The 21,887-nt window shown below is 35.3% G+C and overlaps 3 protein-coding genes across 7 annotated transcripts; 2 read left to right on the forward strand and 1 right to left on the reverse strand.

The window, feature by feature from the left end:
- Window positions 1-1,888: 1,888 nt before the first annotated feature.
- LOC135078802 (PI-PLC X domain-containing protein 3) lies at window positions 1,889-8,484 on the forward strand. Of its 5 annotated transcripts, none has more exons than XM_063973359.1 (7): window positions 1,889-2,122; window positions 5,047-5,160; window positions 5,691-5,853; window positions 6,062-6,191; window positions 6,761-6,919; window positions 7,305-7,501; window positions 8,011-8,484. In XM_063973359.1, the coding sequence occupies exons 1-7, from the start codon at window positions 2,068-2,070 to the stop codon at window positions 8,249-8,251; spliced, it is 1,059 nt and encodes a 352-aa protein (XP_063829429.1). In that variant the 5' UTR covers window positions 1,889-2,067; the 3' UTR covers window positions 8,252-8,484. The 5 variants fall into 5 exon arrangements, with proteins under 5 accessions (XP_063829429.1, XP_063829432.1, XP_063829430.1 ...); XM_063973362.1 differs by lacking the exon at window positions 1,889-2,122 and adding an exon at window positions 4,568-4,721 and having other exon boundaries at window positions 8,011-8,483; XM_063973360.1 differs by lacking the exon at window positions 1,889-2,122 and adding an exon at window positions 4,569-4,856 and having other exon boundaries at window positions 8,011-8,482.
- Window positions 8,485-8,511: 27 nt separating this feature from the next.
- LOC135078609 (uncharacterized) lies at window positions 8,512-13,320 on the reverse strand. Its single transcript, XM_063973138.1, has 7 exons — window positions 13,134-13,320; window positions 12,938-13,061; window positions 12,756-12,871; window positions 11,418-11,520; window positions 11,042-11,202; window positions 10,654-10,814; window positions 8,512-10,582 (listed from the first exon to the last, which is right to left on the reverse strand). The coding sequence occupies exons 1-7, from the start codon at window positions 13,215-13,217 to the stop codon at window positions 8,599-8,601; spliced, it is 2,733 nt and encodes a 910-aa protein (XP_063829208.1). The 5' UTR covers window positions 13,218-13,320; the 3' UTR covers window positions 8,512-8,598.
- A 704-nt stretch (window positions 13,321-14,024) lies between these two features.
- On the forward strand, window positions 14,025-15,910 carry LOC135078779 (glyceraldehyde-3-phosphate dehydrogenase 2-like). Its single transcript, XM_063973333.1, has 2 exons — window positions 14,025-14,116; window positions 14,909-15,910. Exon 2 carries the CDS (start codon window positions 14,911-14,913, stop codon window positions 15,907-15,909), a length of 999 nt encoding a protein of 332 aa, XP_063829403.1. The 5' UTR covers window positions 14,025-14,116; window positions 14,909-14,910; the 3' UTR covers window position 15,910.
- Window positions 15,911-21,887: the final 5,977 nt, after the last annotated feature.

A 21,887-nucleotide genomic window follows, 5' to 3' on the forward strand; every position in this document is an offset into this window, starting at 1 on the left:
GGGATACAATGCCTTTATAGCAGGTTCAAAATGAAAGTAAATAATTATGACTTATTACCTACATGGGCTAATTGATAATGATGGCTAATATTCAATGGATTGCACATTGATGACGATATAATTGACGACAGTTAATAAATTCTCGATACACAATGTAGTTTTTCCTTATATAGGTAGTTATAATGATAGTTTTATATAATATATACCCTTATTGATCGATCAGGAATTCTCCATATGATGACTACTTAATGCATGCCTAATAAATGTTAATGATTCAGGTAGGCAAAGTATGCATGAAGGTAAATAATATAATAATAATTTAATACGCAGGTACGCCATTGCTGCCTATACCACAGCCTATACTGACATAATGTATGATTTATTGAGCATAGGTAAAGAAAATGAAATTTACATAAAGTACACAAAGCTTACCAATTATATATATAGCGTAACAGGTTTCCAAGTTGAACTTCTTATGTATGTACAATATCTATGTATAGTAACCTATCCAATAAAAAGTAGACATTTAGCCCGAAGCCCAGTTTCTGCGTGGGCCATTTATGTCCCATATCACATTAATTATACATTGTTCAGGCTGAAGATAGAAACAACTGAAAATCTTCAGTGAAAATTAGATTAAGATCAAATTCGTTCGTTTCAGCCAAATGACGTCCACTGCTGGACAAAGGCCTCCCCCAAGGTTCTCCACAATGAACGGTCCTGCGGGAAGATCAAATTAAAGCAACTCAATTCGTAAGCCCCTCAAAACATCTCAACGGGAAAATATGGAAGTTGTTTCCAAACTTACTTAATCATTATGGAAAATACCGACATGCATGCGGTTCATAAGAAAATTATAATTTCAGTCAACTATTGTATCCTTCCTTAAAAATTAAACTAAGTATATTAAACAACAATATGTCTTATATCACAAGTACAGTTAACTAAGTAACACTTAGGTGTACTTAGCAAAAACTAAAAGAGAAAAACAAGGAAAATTAGTAAGTGTCTGAGTAATTAGCTTTCTTAATTGCCGACTAAAACTGATTAAGATAAATGAAATAGTAAAGAAAACTATTTCGATCAAGTCAGTAAGTAAGTACGTATGTGACCTCTCTCCTCTCTTAAGAAATAAAACCTAAGCAACCTAAGTAATTAATTATTCCTTAATTGTTGATTGAACTAAGTGGTCTAACTGCATAATTATTGACCTTTAGCAAAGAGGTTCTTAAAACCTAAGTCAAGGCTGATATAAAATTCATCTAATGAGCGTGTAATTACTTAAAGTGATTTAAAATCAGTTTTAAATCATCTTGATTCCGAATTATAACTTAGGAATCAACTGCTACAGTCGGTGCGCGGTTTTCTTTTGTATCTTTTTTATTGCTAAAGTATCATTAAACAAAAAAGCTACGAGAAAAATTCGTAGTTACGAACAATAGGTACATCATTCAATTTAACCACGACAATGCTAATGCGTACTAAAACTGAAAAATCTTTGAAACTGGGTCTACGTAATCAAGTGCTGAGGTTTACACACTTTCATATATATTATTAGGACAATTTCATTTACTTTATCGACGTCTAATGTAATTATAATATGAAATTAATTAATACTAAGCTCGCAATGGAGTGAAATGAGTGGCATTTAAGAATCAGCACGTGCGTAAATAAATTCTGATTTGCTAAGTAGGTACTAACTAAACATGGGGACATTGATAAAAAATCAAGGTCAGCTATAAAATTAACGCACCAAAGTAAACCGAGTGCAAAAACTTGACGGCTCGTTTTACCCACCTTTCACCTAATCTGCCAGAAAATCAGTTGGATCACAGTTTTTAACAAAGCACTCCCTATCAAGTGTGTGTTTAATTTTGCTTTTATTAACCGCACTGTACCAGTTAGTCTGTATTTGCTCGGAACTTGCATGATAAGTTCATTAGTTTACCTCTCGACTCGACGATCATACGTGTAATAATTCTTATTACGATCACATACAAACTAACGGTGTTTAGTGAAGAGGACTGTGGGTAGTCGCAAATATTTACAGGACATGCGTGCTGCTTAATGAGTGTTTGTGGAGTTAAAAAAATGAAATTCGGCGTTGTCCTCTTTTTTACCGGTACGTGCTTTTGTTTCAACAAACTAACATTCCACGTTATGCAAATTCAAGTGGTGAAGGAAGCTTTGGTTAACAGCCTGCATTCTATACTCAGTGCCCTATGTGAATCAGTGATCGATGACATAAACAAAGGAGGTACCTACCTACAAAGAAAGAAAAACAGTGCGTGCGTTCAATAAAATTTCAACATTTCCATTATTAGTATAGGCCTCATTCATTAGTATTTACTTCGTTTTAAACATTCTTGAGAGTAGGGTATACTTACCCACTTTCTGTAGATTTAAGTAGATCCAGTGGTCTAATTGAACCAGATTGAACTCTTGAACTTGGCTAATCTATAGCGCACCTACGAGCATTACCAATTTACATTACATATTCATCTAGGTTATTTAATCGTATCATTTATTCTTTTATTTAAGTAACTATATTTGATTACCTATCTTGTAATGTTTTTTGTTTGTCGTTTACTGAAGTCACTTAGGTCAAAATATGCTGATAGCTAAAGTAAGTAGGTAGGTACCTACTTAGTATTTGGATGTTCAAAACTTATGAACTTATTTACATAAGCACCATGGCAGCAATTTTATCGTAAGTTAATTTATTATAAAATATTTTTATACAAAACACAATAGGTAACACATTCATAATATTGTCATAGTTATTATAGCAAGGTACTTGGTAGTTCATTGTTATGTTAGATTGATCTCTGTGAACTATAGCCTTCCTACCTGCTACCTACTAGACTAAGTAGGTACTAGTTATGAATATAACTTTCGGCCGTTTGGTGTAGTGGTTCGAAACGGACTACTATTCCGGAGGTAGCGGGTTCGATTCCCGCACAGTAGGTACAAACATTTGTGTGCATGAACATATTTGTTTGTATTGGACTGGGTGTTTTCTATGTATAATAAGTATGTATTTACAAAAAAAAGTATTTAAGTATGTTTATATCCGTTGTCTAGTACCCATAGCACAAGCTTTGCTTAGTTTGGGACTAGAAGCGCAGTGTCAGTGTAAATGTCAAAGGATATTTATTTATTTATTTACTTGTCTAGCCTTAAGTAGCTATTCTACCAGCTGCTTACCTGTCTGCAACCTACTAGGTAACTCATCAATATCTAGGTAAACTACTTTCATCATCATCATCTCAGCCACAGGGCGTCCACTGCTGAACATAGGCCTCCCCCAATGCTTTCCATGTTCCCATGTGCTTTCCAACTACTTTCATAGAACAAAATCTTTATTTCAGAAGTTAATATTTAATACTTAATTCCTTAGATTAATAAAGCCTAGATAGATAGTCAGTGCACGAAAGGTGAGGCAGCTTTTAATGAGCCGGAACGGCTCACTCGTAAACGTCACATGTAAAAGTGAAAAATTGGTAAACACGTCTGACGAATTTTAATTAATTATGACGGTTTGTGCTGTGAAAGGGTGTCTAAATACATCAGAAAGACGAAAGAAAGTGACTAGTGTTACATATCATAAGTAAGTACTACGATTCGACGCGTATTTTGCTTGAATTTGGCTTTCAAAAATTAAATACGGGAATGATATCAGTAACAAGTATTATTATTTATTAATCTAAGCTTAATTCATATTTAACCGAAAGTACCGTTTTTGTTACGTATTCTTTCATACATAAGACGAAATGGCACCTGGCGCATTTCGTTGAAGAATTATAATAAATAAGTTCCGAACTTATCATTCTTTCAAAGGGCTCCAGCCGTGATCTTTTGTAATAAAATACTTTCAATGAATATCTGAATCGAACCCTGCACCTGTGCCTGCACCCAGAACCACAACTCGCACCCTGCCCCTGCCTATTTTAGAATGCGACCAACCAACACACGAAATGAAAGAAAGAGGGATGACCTACCAATATTCGCAAAAAAATATTGGGGATACTTATTTGCATTAGTAGTAAAAACAAAAAACTAAGTTTAATTAGTTTATTATCAACCGACTTCAAAAAAGGAGGAGGTTCAGTCTCAATTCGACCCGTATGTTTTTTTTTTTTTCTATGTTTGTTACGCGATAACTCCGCCAATTATGAACCGATTTGAACAAATTTTTTTTCGGCGTATAGGTAATACCTCAAGGGTGGTCCCATTTAAATTTAATAATAGAAAAAACAACCCCCAAGGGTAGAAAATTGGGGATGAACTTTTTTATACGCAATATCTCCGCCGATTATAAATCAATTTGAACGATTATTTTTTTGTTGAATAGGTATTATCAAAAGGGTGGTTTCATGCGAATTCGAAGAAAATATTTCACCCCCAAGGGTGGAAAAATGGGGATGAACTTTTTTATACGCAATATTTTCATTTTTAGGTTTTTTTTGTGTTCACGCATTTGAAGTCGGTTTTATTTTTTAAAAAAGTTAATTAGGTATTTATATACCTAATTAAAAAAGAGTGCGAATTGTGATAAACAAAATGACATACCGATGAAAACGAAACGCTTCTTGACATTCACCGAACGTCAATTTTTTACAAGTGACATTTGTATTATCCTGCAAAATTTTGAAGGTTTTATACAGAACGTTTTTCATGCACTTCCGGTACCAATCATAATTATCGGATTATTGTTTTGGGTAAGAAAAAGCTCCGAAATTGCTGCATTAATTAAAATAGATTTGTAACATAAAATGCGACAATTTATTGTAACCAAATCAACAAAGAATGTTCACAATATGAAGGGCTTTTACAACGGGACCATTATAGGGCGGGTAAGGTTAAATTATACCATTTAGATGACGTGATACTGTATACTTTGTGACTGTAATTCATTGTTTCGTCTTTTGCTTGTAAAAGTGTATGTAAGTCTTATTGCACTGTTTTAGTTACAAAATATTGTCATTTAGAGGTAATAAGATACACTATAATTCATATAAAATAAAAAGTTATGTCCTTTCTTAGTAGCTGCAATCACCATGGAGGATAGTTCTGCTCAAATTATCAATTTGGAATACTGGATGAAAAGTCTACCAGAGCCGTTGAAGAATGTACCACTTATCTACTTGGCTATCCCAGGTAATAATATTTCTAATTACTTTATCAAAACTATGAGACTTCTTACACACCAAATATTTATTGTAAAACAAAAATTTTTTTCTTTTCTTACCTGTCTATTACAGCTCTCTGCACACCAAAATATTTCACACTGTTTAATGTATTGTATCACCAATGAGTATTGAAATAAAATTGGCACAAGCCAGCATTTTTAGAATTGCCATGAAAATGTAACATTGTATCTAAAGCCAAATCAATTCATGAGGTGGTTCTATTTTATGTCATAATATTAATGGATTAAATAGTAATATTTCCCAGTGAATTAACACAATGCATGAAAAACAACATCGAAATAAGTCTAACTTATTTCATGAAACGTGCAGTCCCTTATTTATTTCAGTGTGTGAAAGAAGTGATTATCTTTGAATATATTATTAGGTTAAACAGTTTAAATATGTTACTTTTTAGAGTTATTTTAATTATTCAAGTAGCTCTGCTCATTTGTAAACATTCATTCTGTATTAATTTAGATAGTCACTTGATCATTTCAGGTAGTCACGACTCGATGACATTTGGCATCAACAGATCAAGTGAACTCGCTCCCGATGCAGAACCAATCCTCCACCGACTGTTTCCTCTCTTCCGAGGTACGATCTTACGCTGGACCATAACACAGGCCACTGATACCATGCAGCAACTCCTTATAGGCATTAGGTACCTTCAAAATTTCTTTAACATTTGCTTTGGCTCAAAGTATTCAATCAATTAACTTTTTTATCGATATAAATAAAAACAGGTTACACTTCTTTTCGAAAACAAGTAAGTATGCAATATTGTACCTCATGCTTGTAATTTCTTTAATGTTAGTAATTGATCTGATTGGATTATTAAGACGTTAAAAAGTGCCTCAATGACTTTTCAGATACTTTGACTTGAGGCTTGCAACAAAAAAAGACACGGATAAGTTCTACTTTACTCATGGGTTGTATGCTGACGAAATATCGAAAGGATTGAATCAAGTCAAAAGTTTTATTGACTCACATCCTGGAGAGGTAATTATAACAACTTGCAGCAGTTTTCCCACTCCACACATAAATCAAAGTTTCGTTAATTTAATTCAGGGTTCAAGGATATATATCAAGGGATATATATCTTGATATATATCGGATATATATCCTATATATATCCAGCCGGTTTTGATGATATATATCAATTTTTAAAATTTGTAACTGTATTTGTACTTTTTCACATAAGATTTTTGTTTTTTAGTTGATTTTGCTGTATTTACAAGAAGATTTTATGTTTTTGCTTTATTTGTCTGATTTTAAGTTTTAAAAACATTAAAAACATGTTTATGTGACACATATGCAATGGTATTCATAAATAATACAATAAAATAATAGTATAGCTTTCATACAAATTTGATATATATCAAAGTTGATATATATCGGATATATATCATAAATATCCGATATTTTGATATTTATAATAAATATCGGATATTTTCGAACCCTGATTTAATTGTGCATCAATTATTATCAATATTAGTTAGAAACATTAAGAAATTCTGTTTATTTCTATATAAATAATAATCAGCAAAAATTATTGTTTTCAATTTCAGGTGGTGATATTGGACTTCCAGCACTTCTATGGGTTCCAGCCTGAAGACCACCAGAAGTTAATGCGATATTTACTCAACTTATATGGTCCTCGATTGGTCCCGAGGCAAATGGATCTCCAAAGGATCACCCTCAACTCACTCGAACGCCTTAGGCAACAAGTAAGTCAAGTTTGAAACAAAATGCAAACATTCAAGAAACTGCTGATGTATTCCACAAGCAACAAGACTTGGGCCTGCTTATGGCAAGTGTAAATAGGCACATTTGCCAATATTACATCTGCATATAAGGGCCATAATTATCATATCTCATTAGAACACCATGGCGCCAACAGTTCGCGCCAATAATAAAATGTAAAAGTCCAGTTATATGAGACCTGACCAAACCTGGTTGAAATACCAAAGCTGTAGCTATTTGGTAGCTCAAGACATCGCCACCATGGCGTCCTAATGACATAGGGCGCTTCCATTAGGTGAGATTAATAAAACCTCTTTTGCTTTGAGCTCAGTAACATGCCAATCACACAATGGACCAACACATTTCCAGGTAGTTGTCGTGTACCGCCACCAATCGGTATACGCGACAGATGAGTTCTGGCAGCCGCAGATGATGCCCTCACCCTGGCCGCAGAAGGATACCGTGGATGACCTGTTACACTTCCTCACGAATGTCAGACGCCACCCTGGCATGGGATTCGTGCATCAGGCCGTACTCACGCCGACGCCTAGGTTCATTGTGTTTAGGTAGGTTAATGTTGATAGATTTTACAAAAAATTCAATATTGTATAGATGTGGACTCAAAAATGATCCTTGTGGTATACCTACTTCTAAAGGGCTTAGCTAGGATTTGCTCCATTCTGTATAAACCAAGGTTAAAACATTTTATTTAGTCTGTCTATTTACAGGGTGTTAGGTAAATGAGTATGTGAGCCGACACTAGCCCATGTTAACATGGTTATAAATGGTATGGTGAAGTCAGAAAATTGATATCTTCATTTTAATTATTTTATTTTTCATACAAATCGGATTTCATAAAATTTATTTTGTATGAAAATTTAAAAAAATAAAATGATGATATCAAATTTCTGACTTCACCATACCATTTATATGCCCATGTTAACATGGGCTAGTGTCGGCTCATATACCCATTTACCTAACACCCTGTATATTACTTTGAAATTGTGCATTTGTTAACTGCAGCCTCTATTTGGCAAATATTCATCATTAAATGATTTTGCTATAAACATTTCAGATGGAGATCTACTTTACGGGACAAGTGTGCTGCTCCTGTAAAAGACGAAATCCTACCAAAACTGGCCAAGGACTTCGAACCAGGGCCTCCTCTCGCTCAAATCGCCGGCGCACGTACGCCAGTCAACGTCGTTATAGCGGACTTCGTCGAAATGGAAGATGCAATCTTCCCCAGAACTATCATACAAATGAATCTAAAACTCCTGAAGAATACAGATCAAGTTTATCATAACCACGGGTGAGATATTAAAATGTTACAGTACATTCTGATAATAAATAGGGATAGGTTGGATGGGACTTTTGGTAGCTACATAACAATAAGTGCTATTTTAAGAATCTACTTTATTGACTACGTACCTGTTATTTACAAAATAATTTCTGTGATATGTTGCATTATGTTTATTTTAAATGTTATAAATAATCTGAAAGGGTGACTCAGTGCCTTATTGATATTATAGTTTTTTTTATATTTTGTACTTACTGAATGAATGAAACTTCTACAGAGATCTTGCAATAAAGTTTATTTTAATAAAAAAACGTCACTCTTTCAATTAACAAAACAATTTTATCAAGATTCACAACAAATTTATTAACCACTCGACTTTCCAAATATTTTGTCACAGAAATCATCAAGTTTAATTCTCTCGCACAAATCTTTAAATGACCATTTCCTTTTCTTTACATCGATGCCTTCGGCGGTATCAAGAGCCGAAAATAGTTTATTTGATAACTCATCAGATATTTCAATAATTTTACATATCTTATCCAATCGTGCTAAATCCTCCAAAGAAGTTGTTAAATCAGACAAACTGATTATTTGAGACTTTTTCTCATGAATTTGAAAAGAGTTATTAGAATCTGTTCCACTGATACTGTCCAATTTATCATAAATATCTTGCTTGTGTTTATTAACTTCGACATTGCTTACAGTAACACTTGTGGTGTCGGGACTTTCACACTTAGATGTGTGCTCAGATTCTGTGTATATGTGCTCAGGGGAGAAGCTGTTAACGTTTTCCAAGTAGCTTTTAGGGAGATCATCATCCTGATAATTGTCAGATTCTGTTACTTTAACAATTGAAGTTTTCTCTAATGGCCCGGATTCTATCTCCACAGGGCTATCATGGATACATACCTTATTCACCTCATCCAGTTCAATAATTTCTTTCTTTAATTTATTTACAAAACTTTTATCATTAGTGTCGCTTATTGTTTTAAGCGGCACGTTTTCATTATTATTTTCAGGCGTCACCTCATTGGTGCGAATGAATTCCGTTCCATTATTTCTTGCAAGTAAAGGGAAAAATCTACTTTCTGTTTTTCTTACTTTATTATTGAAGTTCACCCTATCTGAATCATTAATTCTGTCTGTCGTATCATTTTCCTTTCCTTCACTCTTAGTTTTTTTATTTCCTACTAATACACATTGAACTGTCGTCTCCTTTGAGATAGATTTTAGTTCTTGATTTCCAGAAACGGGAGCTTTGAAAGAGTTATTCATTCCAACTTGTTGATTGGATTTCATAGGTACCATAGGTGCCGACTTTTCTTTAGGAATGTTTTCAAATATTATCAACTTATTTTGTATTTCGGAACTTGCTCTTTTATGTGCATTTAAGTGCAACTGTGCTATATTCTTGGGAAATAAGTTTGGACGTTGACTTTCTAATAGTTTGGTATCTTGTATACTAATTTTAGTTGTGTTATCACCGCCCATGTCAAGCGTGCGACTAGACTTTTGAGCTCTATCGTAAATTTCTGAAAATTGTTCACAGCTACGTTTAATCGATTCTACGTTGATGTCTGGTAGAACATTTGCTGATTTACTTTTTTCTTCATGCATGGTCTTATTTTCCGTATTTACTTGGATATTGCTTATATACGATTTCTTCAGCAGGTTTTCAGTGATGTTCACCATTTTAGAGAATTCTTTTTTAAGCATTTCTAATCGTTCATGCGCTTTGATGCAGTCAATCTCTTCCTGACTTTGGGGTGTGATAGCAACACAGCTATGGAAGAAGGAGTTTCTGTTTTGGCGAGGAGTAGTCGTAACGCTTTCTTTGTCGTTCCATATTTTAAATATTTCGTTCCTTTTTTTGGTGTCTTTGGTGATATTTATTGACTGCGTCGTCCCAGAATGATTTGATGATATTTGCTTTCTTAGCATAAGTAGTCGTTGTTTTGATTTCAACCCTGTATCCGTGGATGCACTGCACAGTATTTCTTTTCTACAGCATTCGGTTTGTTGAACCATGTCTTGTTTTTTGAGTGATCTGGTTTTTAATGGTATTTTAGGTTGTGAATGTGCTTGCAATTGTTTTTCGGAAAGAAAAATTGAATCAATTACTCTACATGCGTAAGAGTATTCGTTTTCATACCAGCACACCAGTTTAAAGAAGTTCGGTTTTAACTGAAGGCTTGAATCTGCGTCTAGGATACAAGAGTGATTTTCTCCAATGAAATCTGAAGATACCGCTTCTTCTTTGGAAATCTTTATTATGTTTCGCATCGTAGTATTGCTAGCTTTTTCTATGCTTTCAATAATGTTACGCATTGTTGTGTTTGAGCTTAATCTGTGGAACAAAATATAGATGACTTTTTTTTGTGTAATTGAATTTCTTTTTTAAATTGTTTTAAATTATACCGTATAGTGATGTCCAACACAGATACGTTAACTATGGGCACTCTAAATGCGAGGCCTGCAAGTTTGTCCTTGACTTGCGGTATGATTTTCCCGAGCGCTTTGCAAGCTCCGGTCGTTGCCGGTATAATGTTCTGATGGATGCTTCTGTGGTCCCTCCAATGCTGTACAGAGGTTAAAGAAAATAAGATTAGGTGCATGTCGTATAATGAGGAGTTGCAAGACTTTAGGTGTTAATCATATCGCGAAGGTTCATTGAGGACTTGGCAGATTGCTGTGCTGCCTATAGGTCGGGTAGCAGCGAAAGCGAACCATTTTTTTAAATTTATTTAATATCGCAGTCATATTTTGAGTCGTACTTTATGGTCAGGGTGTGTCGTGTAAATTTTACCTTTCCCCGTAAGCAAAGCCCGTCCAAAGGTTTTAGAGAAGGTGTCATCGCGTGTATGCTTGTTATAAAGCCCTCAGCCACTCCATAGCTGTCTTCGAGCACCTTCACGATGGGTGCCAAGCAATACAGTGTGCTCGATGCACAGGAAATAACCTTTTGACCTATGAAAAACGTCAAAATGTATTTAAGCTGGTGTTAGTCTTAATGGTATAAAAACTTGACTCTTTCGAGTTCTTCGTCTAAATTGAACAGCTATTAGAATTAGAAGTAAATGGAAGGTATTTTTTCCGTATCTTTGTTGTCACAAGGTAGTCAATGATGATTTATGATGATGAAAGTCCTCTAATATCACGTAAAAAGTTAATCACCAGCTCACCTGTATTGCACTTATCTTCGTTGACCCCCAGTATGACCATGGGAACGTCTACGCTGGGAGCAGTCACTATCACTCGCTTTACGCTGTCGCTTGCAAGGTGCCCCTGCGGTTATAACAAAATAAAAAGACATTTTGAACAGATAGGTAAGTAGGTAGGTCTAGGTATATGGAGTGTTCAACTAAAATAGAAAGACACGTATCTTAACGCGATAAGTTACATTATGTACTCACGGCTTGACGTTTCGGCTGCTATGCTGCAGCCGTGGACACAAGCAGACTGGCGGCTCGCGGCGTCATCTGTTCGGGCGGGCTTGAAAATTTTTCAACTACCCTCATATTGTCAAGTACATAATGTAACTCATTCATAAATGTCGCGTTAAGACCCGTGTTTTTCTATTTTTGTTGAAATGGAACACGAAAGTTTAAAATCTTAAATGGAGTGTTCAGTACCAAAAACCGCGGGCACTACCAAATTACCGATATTATAATTTTAGGTGTTTGTGCAATGCAGCGCCTCATAATAGCAACTAGGCTAAAATGTTCAGTCAGATTAAGTTCCTTAACCGATTGAGTCCCAGACGGCATTAATTAATGTCATAACAATTGATTATCTATTGTGTCTAGATTCGCGGAGCTTGAAGGATTAATATTCTTAAAGTTAGTTAACGTTCTCTTAACTAAGGGAACAAATCTAGACCAGGTGCAATCTTCAGGCGAAGGCAAGCAAAGCAGAAGACGTTTTCAAACTGAAAATCTGTTTACTTCGGAGGGTGACACCTTAAAAACTTTTTCATAAAATGATGTAACTTCTCGTCAACCTATCAGGGATGAAAATAATGTTGGCAACCAGACAATAAAGACAAAGCGCTTTTATAAACACTTAACAATAACAGAATGATAAGGTCACCCTCAGATAAACTTTATTGTGATGTCATCTACGGAGAGGGTCAAAAGAGGCCCGTCGTCCGCGCCTCCTTTGTAAAGCGTAAGTTGCACGAGTGAAGAACTAAGTAAATATGATGGTTTGTTAATCATGAAACATTTTTCAGAAGCAAGACCTGGCAGTAAATGGTATTTATTAATTGGAAGCCATCTTTTCAAGGGAACATAGAGAGGATGCTCGATGACCATATTTTTTACCGATTTTGGTTTTTAGGGTTGACAAAGGAGTATCGTAGTACATATTCTCATCAAGGTATAGACAAGACCGGCTCACACTTAGCACTCTTAGTAGCAGTACATTTGCTCATAATGAGAATTCATCGATGGGCAACAAAAACTTTTTAGGAACTAGGAGAATATCGTAAGAATGATTAAATTAGCAAAACAGAAGCTTACCGATGCTTTTTCCAAAGTTGTGAACATTCCTGACGCCTCGATCACGTACTGCACCCCCGCCGTCTGCCATGGCACACTCGTGGGCAGTTTTTCGTGAAATATCTTTATTCGAGTATCTAGTAAAAATATTATTTTAATGTAACTTGCACCGTCATAATATTAACCGAACATTTATCACTTACCATTTACAAAAATTTCATCTTTCGTGTGTGTAACACTGCCACTAAGTTTTCCGTGAGTTGAATCAAACTTTATCAAGTAACAAATATATTCAACGTCGATAGCAGGGTCATTGATCGCAGCTATCTACAAACATTTTGAATTATTATATTGGTTTGGTAAAAATCTAATTATATTGTTGTTTACTGTTTCAATAACCTCTAGATCTGCTTTTTGAAGGACGGCTCTAAAAATTACCCGACCAATGCGTCCAAATCCATTTATCCCTAATTTAACTACCATTCCTGCTGTAACTAATTAATTTATAAAGATATTGATGGTAAAATCCTAAGAATTAACTTTATAAAACATTTATGAAAGAAAGATAGATTTCACAAAACAGACATTTTTGAAATACCCGCGCTTGTCACTTCAGAACGTTTCTGTTCCGATAAAATATATTGGAGACTCAGAGGGTAAGTTTATGATACATATTGCATTTATCTTATACTTAATTTTTCACACCATATTATTCAAAACTTTAGTTTTATTTATTTCCTTATATTCGTCTGCATGTTTTTTTATTTTCTAATTTATAAACCGGTAAAACCGTAAATTGGTGAGCTACCGAACCACACTATGTACGGTATTATAAGGATGTAAAAGATTACAAGGCGGACAGAAGGTTCATTCTGTGAATATTTCATCAAATTGATGAGCTAACGTTTTAGGGGCATATTCCTATACAAAATTTAAAAAAAAAAAACACATTTTAATAGCTAAGATTGGTGATGCCAATGCCATGTCTAATTTTATAAATTGCTTAATGAAAATAAAAAGTAGGTACAACTCATAGCAGCTTCTCGTTATAGGTCTATTTTATATTTTTGAACTGATTTTATGAAAATAATTTGTATCAAATTTAAATATTTGACTTTGAACTTTAGACGCAACTTCAAAGTCTTCAAACATACAAATAAAAGCATAACTAATAATTTTAACCATAATATTAATTTATTATGCTTGGCCAAATAGGTAACAAAGATTCATGAAACGTTCACATAGATGCCTACTTATTCTTTGATTCATCGACCGCCATGTATTTAGTGACCTTCAAAGCGTTGGCTTGACATTTCCAATCTCCGTCTTGTGGAGAGCGTACGTGTCTAGTGATATTTGAATATTACATCAAATTTATTCCGGTAAGTGCCTCGACTTATTACCATTATGATAATAGCTGCATTGTCTACCTAATTTTATTTATTGACTTGACCACTGTTTCTTGCATTGTGTTAGCAATAATTTATCGACAATTTCCACGTAACATGTACCGGGTATTGAGACATTTTTTCTTGTTAGAATTCTCAACTTGATGGTTTAACACAACTAAAACGCTTTGATATTATTATCTAAATGTTGTGATTACATAACAATGAAATATATTTTCTATAAATGCCGATATTTCATCGCTGATTTGTCTGACCTCTATGTGACCTCCACACGCCGGCTGTATCCCGGCCCACATTATGTCATTGGGATGTGGTTTATAACAAAGTGAAATCAAGGTCACAGTAGATGAAGAACATAATACTACTTTATATTAAGCATTATTTTGATCCTGGAAAGCTACGTGACTTGAGTCATCTTTATCTTTAATGTGATATTGCTTTTCTTATACCTACCTACAATAATCAATCATAAATGTTAATGATTGTGATTTTTACTCGAAAGCTCAAAAATATTTATTTACCTAAATATAATAACGATATTAGCGATATTAAAGTATTTTTATAAAATACTTCTCACTTTTCTACATTCATAGGTAGGTAGGTACTTTATTAAAATAGGGTAGGGATACCTTCGATAATAAAACAATTTTATCTTAGTTGATCGCATTGAAAGCATACTACATACATACTACCCGCCCATACTATAAATACTATGAATATTTTTTAAATAGCCTATATTAAATTAAAAATATTTCTTCTTTACAGACATGTCGAAGATCGGTATCAACGGTTTTGGCCGCATTGGGCGTCTGGTGCTCCGTGCTTCCATCGAGAAGGGCGCCCAAGTCGTTGCCATCAACGACCCTTTCATCGGCTTGGACTACATGGTCTACTTATTCAAATATGACTCCACTCACGGCCGCTTCAAGGGAACCATTGAGGTTCAGGGTGACAACCTTGTCGTCAATGGTAACAAGATTGCCGTCTTCTCTGAGAGGGACCCTAAAGCCATTCCTTGGGGTAAGGCTGGTGCTGAGTACGTCGTAGAATCCACCGGCGTATTCACCACTATCGAGAAGGCTTCGGCTCACTTGGAAGGTGGTGCCAAGAAGGTCATCATCTCTGCTCCCAGTGCTGATGCCCCCATGTACGTGGTCGGCGTCAACCTCGAGTCATACGACCCCTCTGCCAAAGTCATTTCCAATGCCTCATGCACCACCAACTGCCTTGCTCCTCTGGCTAAAGTAATCCACGACAACTTCGAGATCATCGAGGGTTTGATGACAACTGTACACGCCACCACTGCCACCCAGAAGACCGTGGACGGTCCCTCCGGTAAACTGTGGCGTGACGGCCGTGGCGCCCAACAGAACATCATTCCTGCTTCCACTGGCGCAGCTAAGGCTGTTGGCAAAGTCATTCCTGCTCTCAACGGTAAACTGACCGGTATGGCCTTCCGTGTCCCTGTTGCCAACGTCTCTGTTGTTGATCTCACTGTCCGCCTCGGCAAGCCCGCTTCCTACGAAGCTATCAAGCAGAAGGTGAAGGAGGCCGCTGAAGGTCCTTTGAAGGGCGTCCTTGGATACACCGAAGACCAAGTTGTATCTTCGGACTTCATTGGTGACACTCACTCTTCCATCTTCGACGCTGCTGCTGGTATCTCTCTGAACGACAACTTCGTCAAGCTCATCAGCTGGTACGACAATGAATACGGTTATTCCAGCAGAGTCATCGATCTGATCAAGTACATCCAGACCAAGGATTAAATAGTACGAGATGTAGATTCTTAAATGCGATGATGATTATTATTTATCGAGATTATCGATGCTTATAATTTTAAGTTCTAAGTTATAGCTGTGTTATAAAATCATGATTATTACTACTTTGAAAGTAGTGTTAAGTATAAGTAATTTATCGTTTGTTGTTCAAAAATTATCAGAATGCAAATGTGAATGTGAAATACTAATAACAACAATATAAAAAAACTGCTTTCATTAATACCTATCCCTCATAGATCCTCAGTAGTTCCTTTTAACAGTTCCTTCAAAAGAAACTGGTACTTTTCTTCTCATTATTTAGTTCCTTTATAGCCCAAGTATTATTAGAACGAAAAAAAGACTGCCCTACAAAAGGTGGAAAGAAAAAAAAATATAGATACTCGATTCGACTTCGAGGGGTCGCCATCTTGAGTTAGAGGGCCCACAAAAGCTTTAATAGTTGACTTTGTCTATGAGAAGTTTCAAAGTAGGTATTTCAGTATTTTTATTTATTCTGCCTACGTCGCGTAGATAAAAGTTACACAAAGCTGAAAATTGACTTAATAACAAGCAAGAAATCATTAATAAAGTAGGGAATTTAGTGTGATGCAGCCCTTGGTATAGGTAGGAGGCCTACAGGGTGGAATTTTGTAATGCCACCTGAAGGGAAAGTACCCTTTGTACTGTAGAGAGAAAATAATCAAAGAAAACATTCCTTTATTTTTGAAAAGAAATACAACTTTACCAACTAAAATAATTAAAAAATTTCACCCTGTATTTTTATTGCATCGAAAGTATATATAAGGATGTTTTGAATATCATGCGGAATTCACCACCCACGCGGGTATTTCTATCTACAGTATTATGAGTACTTTCCCTCTAGGTGGCATTACAAAATTCCACCACAATTCCACTCTGTATGACTCATTTTTGCAACAGAACAGTCGAACAGTGATTCCTTGGGTACTCTTCCGTCGGTATAAAGACATCGAAATCTATTTTGTGCGAAAGACATGGTCGAAAGTCCCTGCTGGGGTAAGTTGGCAGAGGGAGGGGATGCAGCAAGCTTAATTCTGTAGTGCTCCACTTGCAATCATTAAAAATATTTCATTTAAGTATTTATATAAATTATAAGAAAATTAATACTCAAATTAATGTAGCTCATTTAAATATTTTATAGCTCACTGAATATCGCCTAAACCGGTTTTGTACATTTTCACTACACTATTAAATAATGGCTGAAGTTGTCCAAGGCAGCTGTCACTGACATTTCGTTTGCTTCGTGTAAATCTTGTGATGAACAAGTTACAAATCCGTCTATTTTATCAATGAATAATGGTTTACATTAATAGATAATGGATATTTTTGTTGCCCATTTTACTGTGTATCAATAGAACTGTGTGAGAAGCTATAAATTCGTGGTTGTACTCTATAATGGAATTTACTGATCTGAATTTGACAGAAACCGAAATGAGATATTTCGGTGATTTGTTTTTATGTTGCGATGAGGAGTCCAACGGGAAAATACCTATTCTAAAGGCAATGGAATTATTTAGATCGTCTAATGTATCAAATGATGTCCTCAAACAGGTATGTGTAGCCTTTAATATGACTATAGCAACTGTAGTCTTGAATAAACCAATAAAGATTTAATTATCCATTACAGATCATGGACATAAGCGTCGCTCCTAACAATTACGCTTCTCTGAATCATATGAAAAGGAAACAATTTTATTCCGCATTGAAACTAATAGCAGCACATCAAACAAACATGGCATTGAAGCCTGAACTGTTATCAACTCCCTTAGACCTGCCCCTGCCAAGGTTTACATGGGCACTGAACTCTGAAGCGAATGCTGACCTAATACAATTATCTAATTCCCCAAAAGAACAGCATATTTCAAAGCGAGAAAGAAATTTTGGTGGAAATCTAGGTGCATATGAGCCAATACGAGTCTCATCAAATTTATCGGACAGTGATGTTCCTCAGACTCTATCTCACGATGCGACAGAAGCTTTGAGCACAGATTCGGAAATGGAATCAGAAACCATGTCACAAAGATCAGGTTCACATGGGGTAAGTGTTTTTAATTATGGAAGGGCAAAAGGTATTAAAAAAATATTGGTGTAGCACTTTTAGGTAACTTGTTCATGAATCATTAAATGAAAAATAAAGAGCAATGGCAGATGCTCAGAAAATTGTATTATTGCTTGATGTCTTAGGGTTATGATATATTTTGCAAATGTTTCTACTTTGTTGCATCCTACAGCTTCAGGTAAAACAAAAGTAATGATGATATGCAAATGTTTTATTGTCTATGTTAGTATGGGCCTTCTTACAATTTCTATAATATTTTAATAGCACAAAGTTACGAATAATTTATAAGAATAATTTGACATTTATACAATACTAGCTGACCCGGCGAACTTTGTTCCGCCTTAATGGCAATAAATAATGGGATAAAAAGTATCCTATGTCCTTCTCCTGGCTCTAAACTACCTCCCTGACAATTTTCAGCTAAATCGGTTCAGCCGTTCTTGAGTTATAAGTGGAGTAACTAACACGACTTTCTTTTATAATATAGATTACTTGTATCAATGCAGCAAATAACTGTGCTGTGATACAAGTAATATTTTGTCTCCGACAAAAAATATTGTTTAGTTTGTTGTAAAGTGGTGAAAAATGTCATTGTTCACAACATTTGAGTTATCATTTTAAGGTCTCGACCTTCTTAGTGCAGTGTTTTGATGGAACACTGCACTCATTCACTGCTTAACCTAATGACCTTACTTGGTTTTGTGATAAAGATTTTTTAAGTAAACATCATTATTTGTGATTGAACTTAATGTTTATTGAAGTAATAAGAACAAATTCGTGCGTTGTTTTAGTTCGAAAACCAATTAGCATCATTACCAATTAGGCTATTTAGGGAACCATGTTTTTTTTATCAGTTCATAGATAAAGACTTTATATAAAGAGTCTTTAGCAATGTAGAAATGAATAAATAAATCTTAATTTGAATTTATTAAATGAAAATCTTGTTATGCATTTGTATATTCAGATTCAGAAGCACCTACCTATAATAAAAGTGTTTACACTTTTTTGATATACCTCAATTAATCATTTTAATAAACACTCAAATGATAACATTGATTGATAAAATGAATGATTTGTAAAGGGAGTGACATAAAAATTACTTATATCTTTTATAAGTACCTAATCCATCATGAAATAAATTATCATAAAGCTAACAGTTAAATGCAATTAAACTTGTTTATTATAAGTATCTTATATTATATTTGTACGAAGTACAGTGCATTCAACTCGCCCGTAAGCGCGCGGTCAGCATTTACCAATCTGACCCAATTTTAACCTTTTCATTATTTTAATATCTTTAAGTTAGTTCGCGTTCGGTTACCATCGCCGCGTGTACTCAGCATACCATTTAACCATTTTTAACCATTTTACGAATATACCAAGTTTAACCAATTTTGACGTTTTATATTATTTCATACTTATTAATTTGTTGGACTTACACCCGACAAATTTGGTCCTTCGAGCCGGACCAAATTTGTCGGGTGTAAGACCTTTATTGCACTAGAGACTGCTCGCCGAAAAAGTGAGACAAACAAATACTCACAACCTACATCTAATGAACGACACCAGTATAACCAAAATAATTATACCAACAACAATCAATATAGGACACCAAAAGAAGGAATTTATAGACATCCAAATGCTTGGAGACAGATTGACAATAAACCCTTTATTAACCACTCCACCACCAATACATCCCAAAAATGTTTTATCTGTAATGAGGATCATGTTTTGTATATGTGTACCAAATTTCGAGAATTAACCAACCAAGAAAAACGGAAAGCGATTTCTCAATTGAATATATGCAAAAATTGCCTAATCAATCATAATGGCAGAGATTGCAATTCACAAAAAACATGTCGCATTTGCAACGAAAAGCATAACACGCTATTGCACAATGCTTACACGTATAATCGTCCAGTTGCCAACCCAAGTTTTAATAATCAGCGTCATCAACCAAATTATGTGTCACACGTGTCGAACGATCACCAGTCAATGACCGACGTTTTGTTAGCAACCGCCCAAGTTAATGTCTTAGCAGCTGATGGAACTTACAAGACTATGAGAGCCCTCATTGACCAAGGGTCTCAAACATCAATAATATCTGAAAATGCAGCACAACAACTTGGAATACCACGCCAAAGATGTAAAGGCGTTATCTTTGGCATTGGAGCGAAAGAAAACACTTGCAAGGGCGTTATTACCATTACCGTAGGATCATTACATAATGACTTCACCATGAACACTGATGTTTTCATAATGCGAAACCTCATCAAAAAGTTACCAAATCAATCCTTCAGCAAGCCCTCATGGCAATATCTCGACAATATACAACTTGCAGACCCCGATTTTAACCGAAGCCGTCCGGTTGACCTATTACTTGGTGCCGATGTATATTCCCAAATTATGTTACACGGGATTATAAGACAAGACCAATCCCAACCTATTGCACAACAAACGCAATTAGGGTGGATACTGTGTGGTAATATCAAATCTTATTACTGTAATGTTATTCTGAACAACTATGACGACATACAAAAATTTTGGGAGATAGAAGATTTGACAGACAAGCAAGATAACCAATCAACTGAAGACTTATATTGCATACAACAATACCAAACAGAAACAAAACGCCAACCAGATGGTCGTTATGTCGTCAGATTACCTATGAAACCAGATGCAGATGAAAAACTAGGAGAATCTAAATCAAAAGCCATCGCTCAATTTTACCAATTAGAAAAGAAATTATGTAAAAATAACCAAATAGCAATTGGATACAAACAGTTCATGAATGAATATTTTAATCTCGGCCACATGAAAATAAGTCATAATAACCAAGAAATAGAATGTTTTTTACCACACCACTGTGTCGTACGTTCTGAGTCAACCACGACTGCAATCCGAGTCGTATTCAACGGATCAGCAAAAACGGCCACTGGACTAAGTGTGAATGACCTTATGTACAGCGGACCGAACTTACAACATGACCTCCTTTCAGTAATAATTAAATGGAGACAATATAAAATAGGATATGTAGCGGACGCAGAAAAAATGTACCGACAAATCCTCATAAATGAAGATGATCAGCGATACCAGAAAATCATATGGAGAGATTCGCCAAATAAACCACTTCAAGAGTTTCAATTAACCACGGTTAGGGGAGACTGGCCCAAAGCGGGCACCTTAAGATATCCAGAGGCAGCCAAAGCATTACAGAACAACCTTTATATGGATGACTTATTACACGGTCAACATAACCTTAAAGATGCTGAAAATCTAAAAACCCAATTAATAGAGTTGTGCAAAGCAGGGGGATTCAATTTACGGAAGTGGAAATCAAACGAACCAAAATTAATAGAAAGAGATGTGAATGATAAACAACAACCATTTGAATTTAAACAACAGGAGTCAACCAAAACCTTGGGACTGAAATGGACACCATCAACAGACCAATTTAGTTTTGATATAAAAATCTCATTATTACCAACTTTACAGATAACCAAACGGGAGCTTCTTTCTGAAATATCGAAAGTTTTTGACCCTCTGGGATGGCTGTCCCCTGTAACCACCAAGTTGAAACTGCTATTTCAGTCAATATGGCAATCAGAATATTTGACGCAATTAAATGCAAGATCAAGGTGGCATCATACCCAAAACAATATTGAAGTGAACGATGTTGTAATCATCCAAGATTTACACGTGTTGCCCGGAAAGTGGGCACTCGGACGAGTGTTAGAGACTCACCCTGGTAGTGACGGTCTAGTCAGAGTAGTCACATTGAAAACCAAGGGAGGTATATTGAAAAGACCAATAACCAAATTGTCTATTCTACCAATTAACCCTAAAGAAAACCAAAACGCATCGCAAGAACCACCCCAACCAAAACCAG

This window comes from Ostrinia nubilalis, chromosome 15 (assembly GCF_963855985.1).
Source record: "Ostrinia nubilalis chromosome 15, ilOstNubi1.1, whole genome shotgun sequence".
Classification (NCBI taxonomy): Eukaryota; Metazoa; Arthropoda; class Insecta; order Lepidoptera; family Crambidae; genus Ostrinia; species Ostrinia nubilalis.

What these genes read in the sequence shown, in the direction of transcription:
- LOC135078802 (XM_063973359.1), top strand. Translation starts at nt 2,068, where the DNA reads ATGAGTGTTTGTGGAGTTAAAAAAATGAAATTCGGCGTTGTCCTCTTT. An exon ending in CGTTGTCCTCTTTTTTACCG is followed by an intron (nt 2,123 to 5,046) that starts GTACGTGCTTTT and finishes GTCCTTTCTTAG; the next exon opens with TAGCTGCAATCACCATGGAG. An exon ending in TATCTACTTGGCTATCCCAG is followed by an intron (nt 5,161 to 5,690) that starts GTAATAATATTT and finishes TGATCATTTCAG; the next exon opens with GTAGTCACGACTCGATGACA.
- LOC135078609 (XM_063973138.1), bottom strand. Translation starts at nt 13,217, where the DNA reads ATGGTAGTTAAATTAGGGATAAATGGATTTGGACGCATTGGTCGGGTA. An exon ending in AGATGAAATTTTTGTAAATG is followed by an intron (nt 12,872 to 12,937) that starts GTAAGTGATAAA and finishes TATTTTTACTAG; the next exon opens with ATACTCGAATAAAGATATTT. An exon ending in GTGTTGGACATCACTATACG is followed by an intron (nt 10,583 to 10,653) that starts GTATAATTTAAA and finishes TTTGTTCCACAG; the next exon opens with ATTAAGCTCAAACACAACAA.
- LOC135078779 (XM_063973333.1), top strand. Translation starts at nt 14,911, where the DNA reads ATGTCGAAGATCGGTATCAACGGTTTTGGCCGCATTGGGCGTCTGGTG.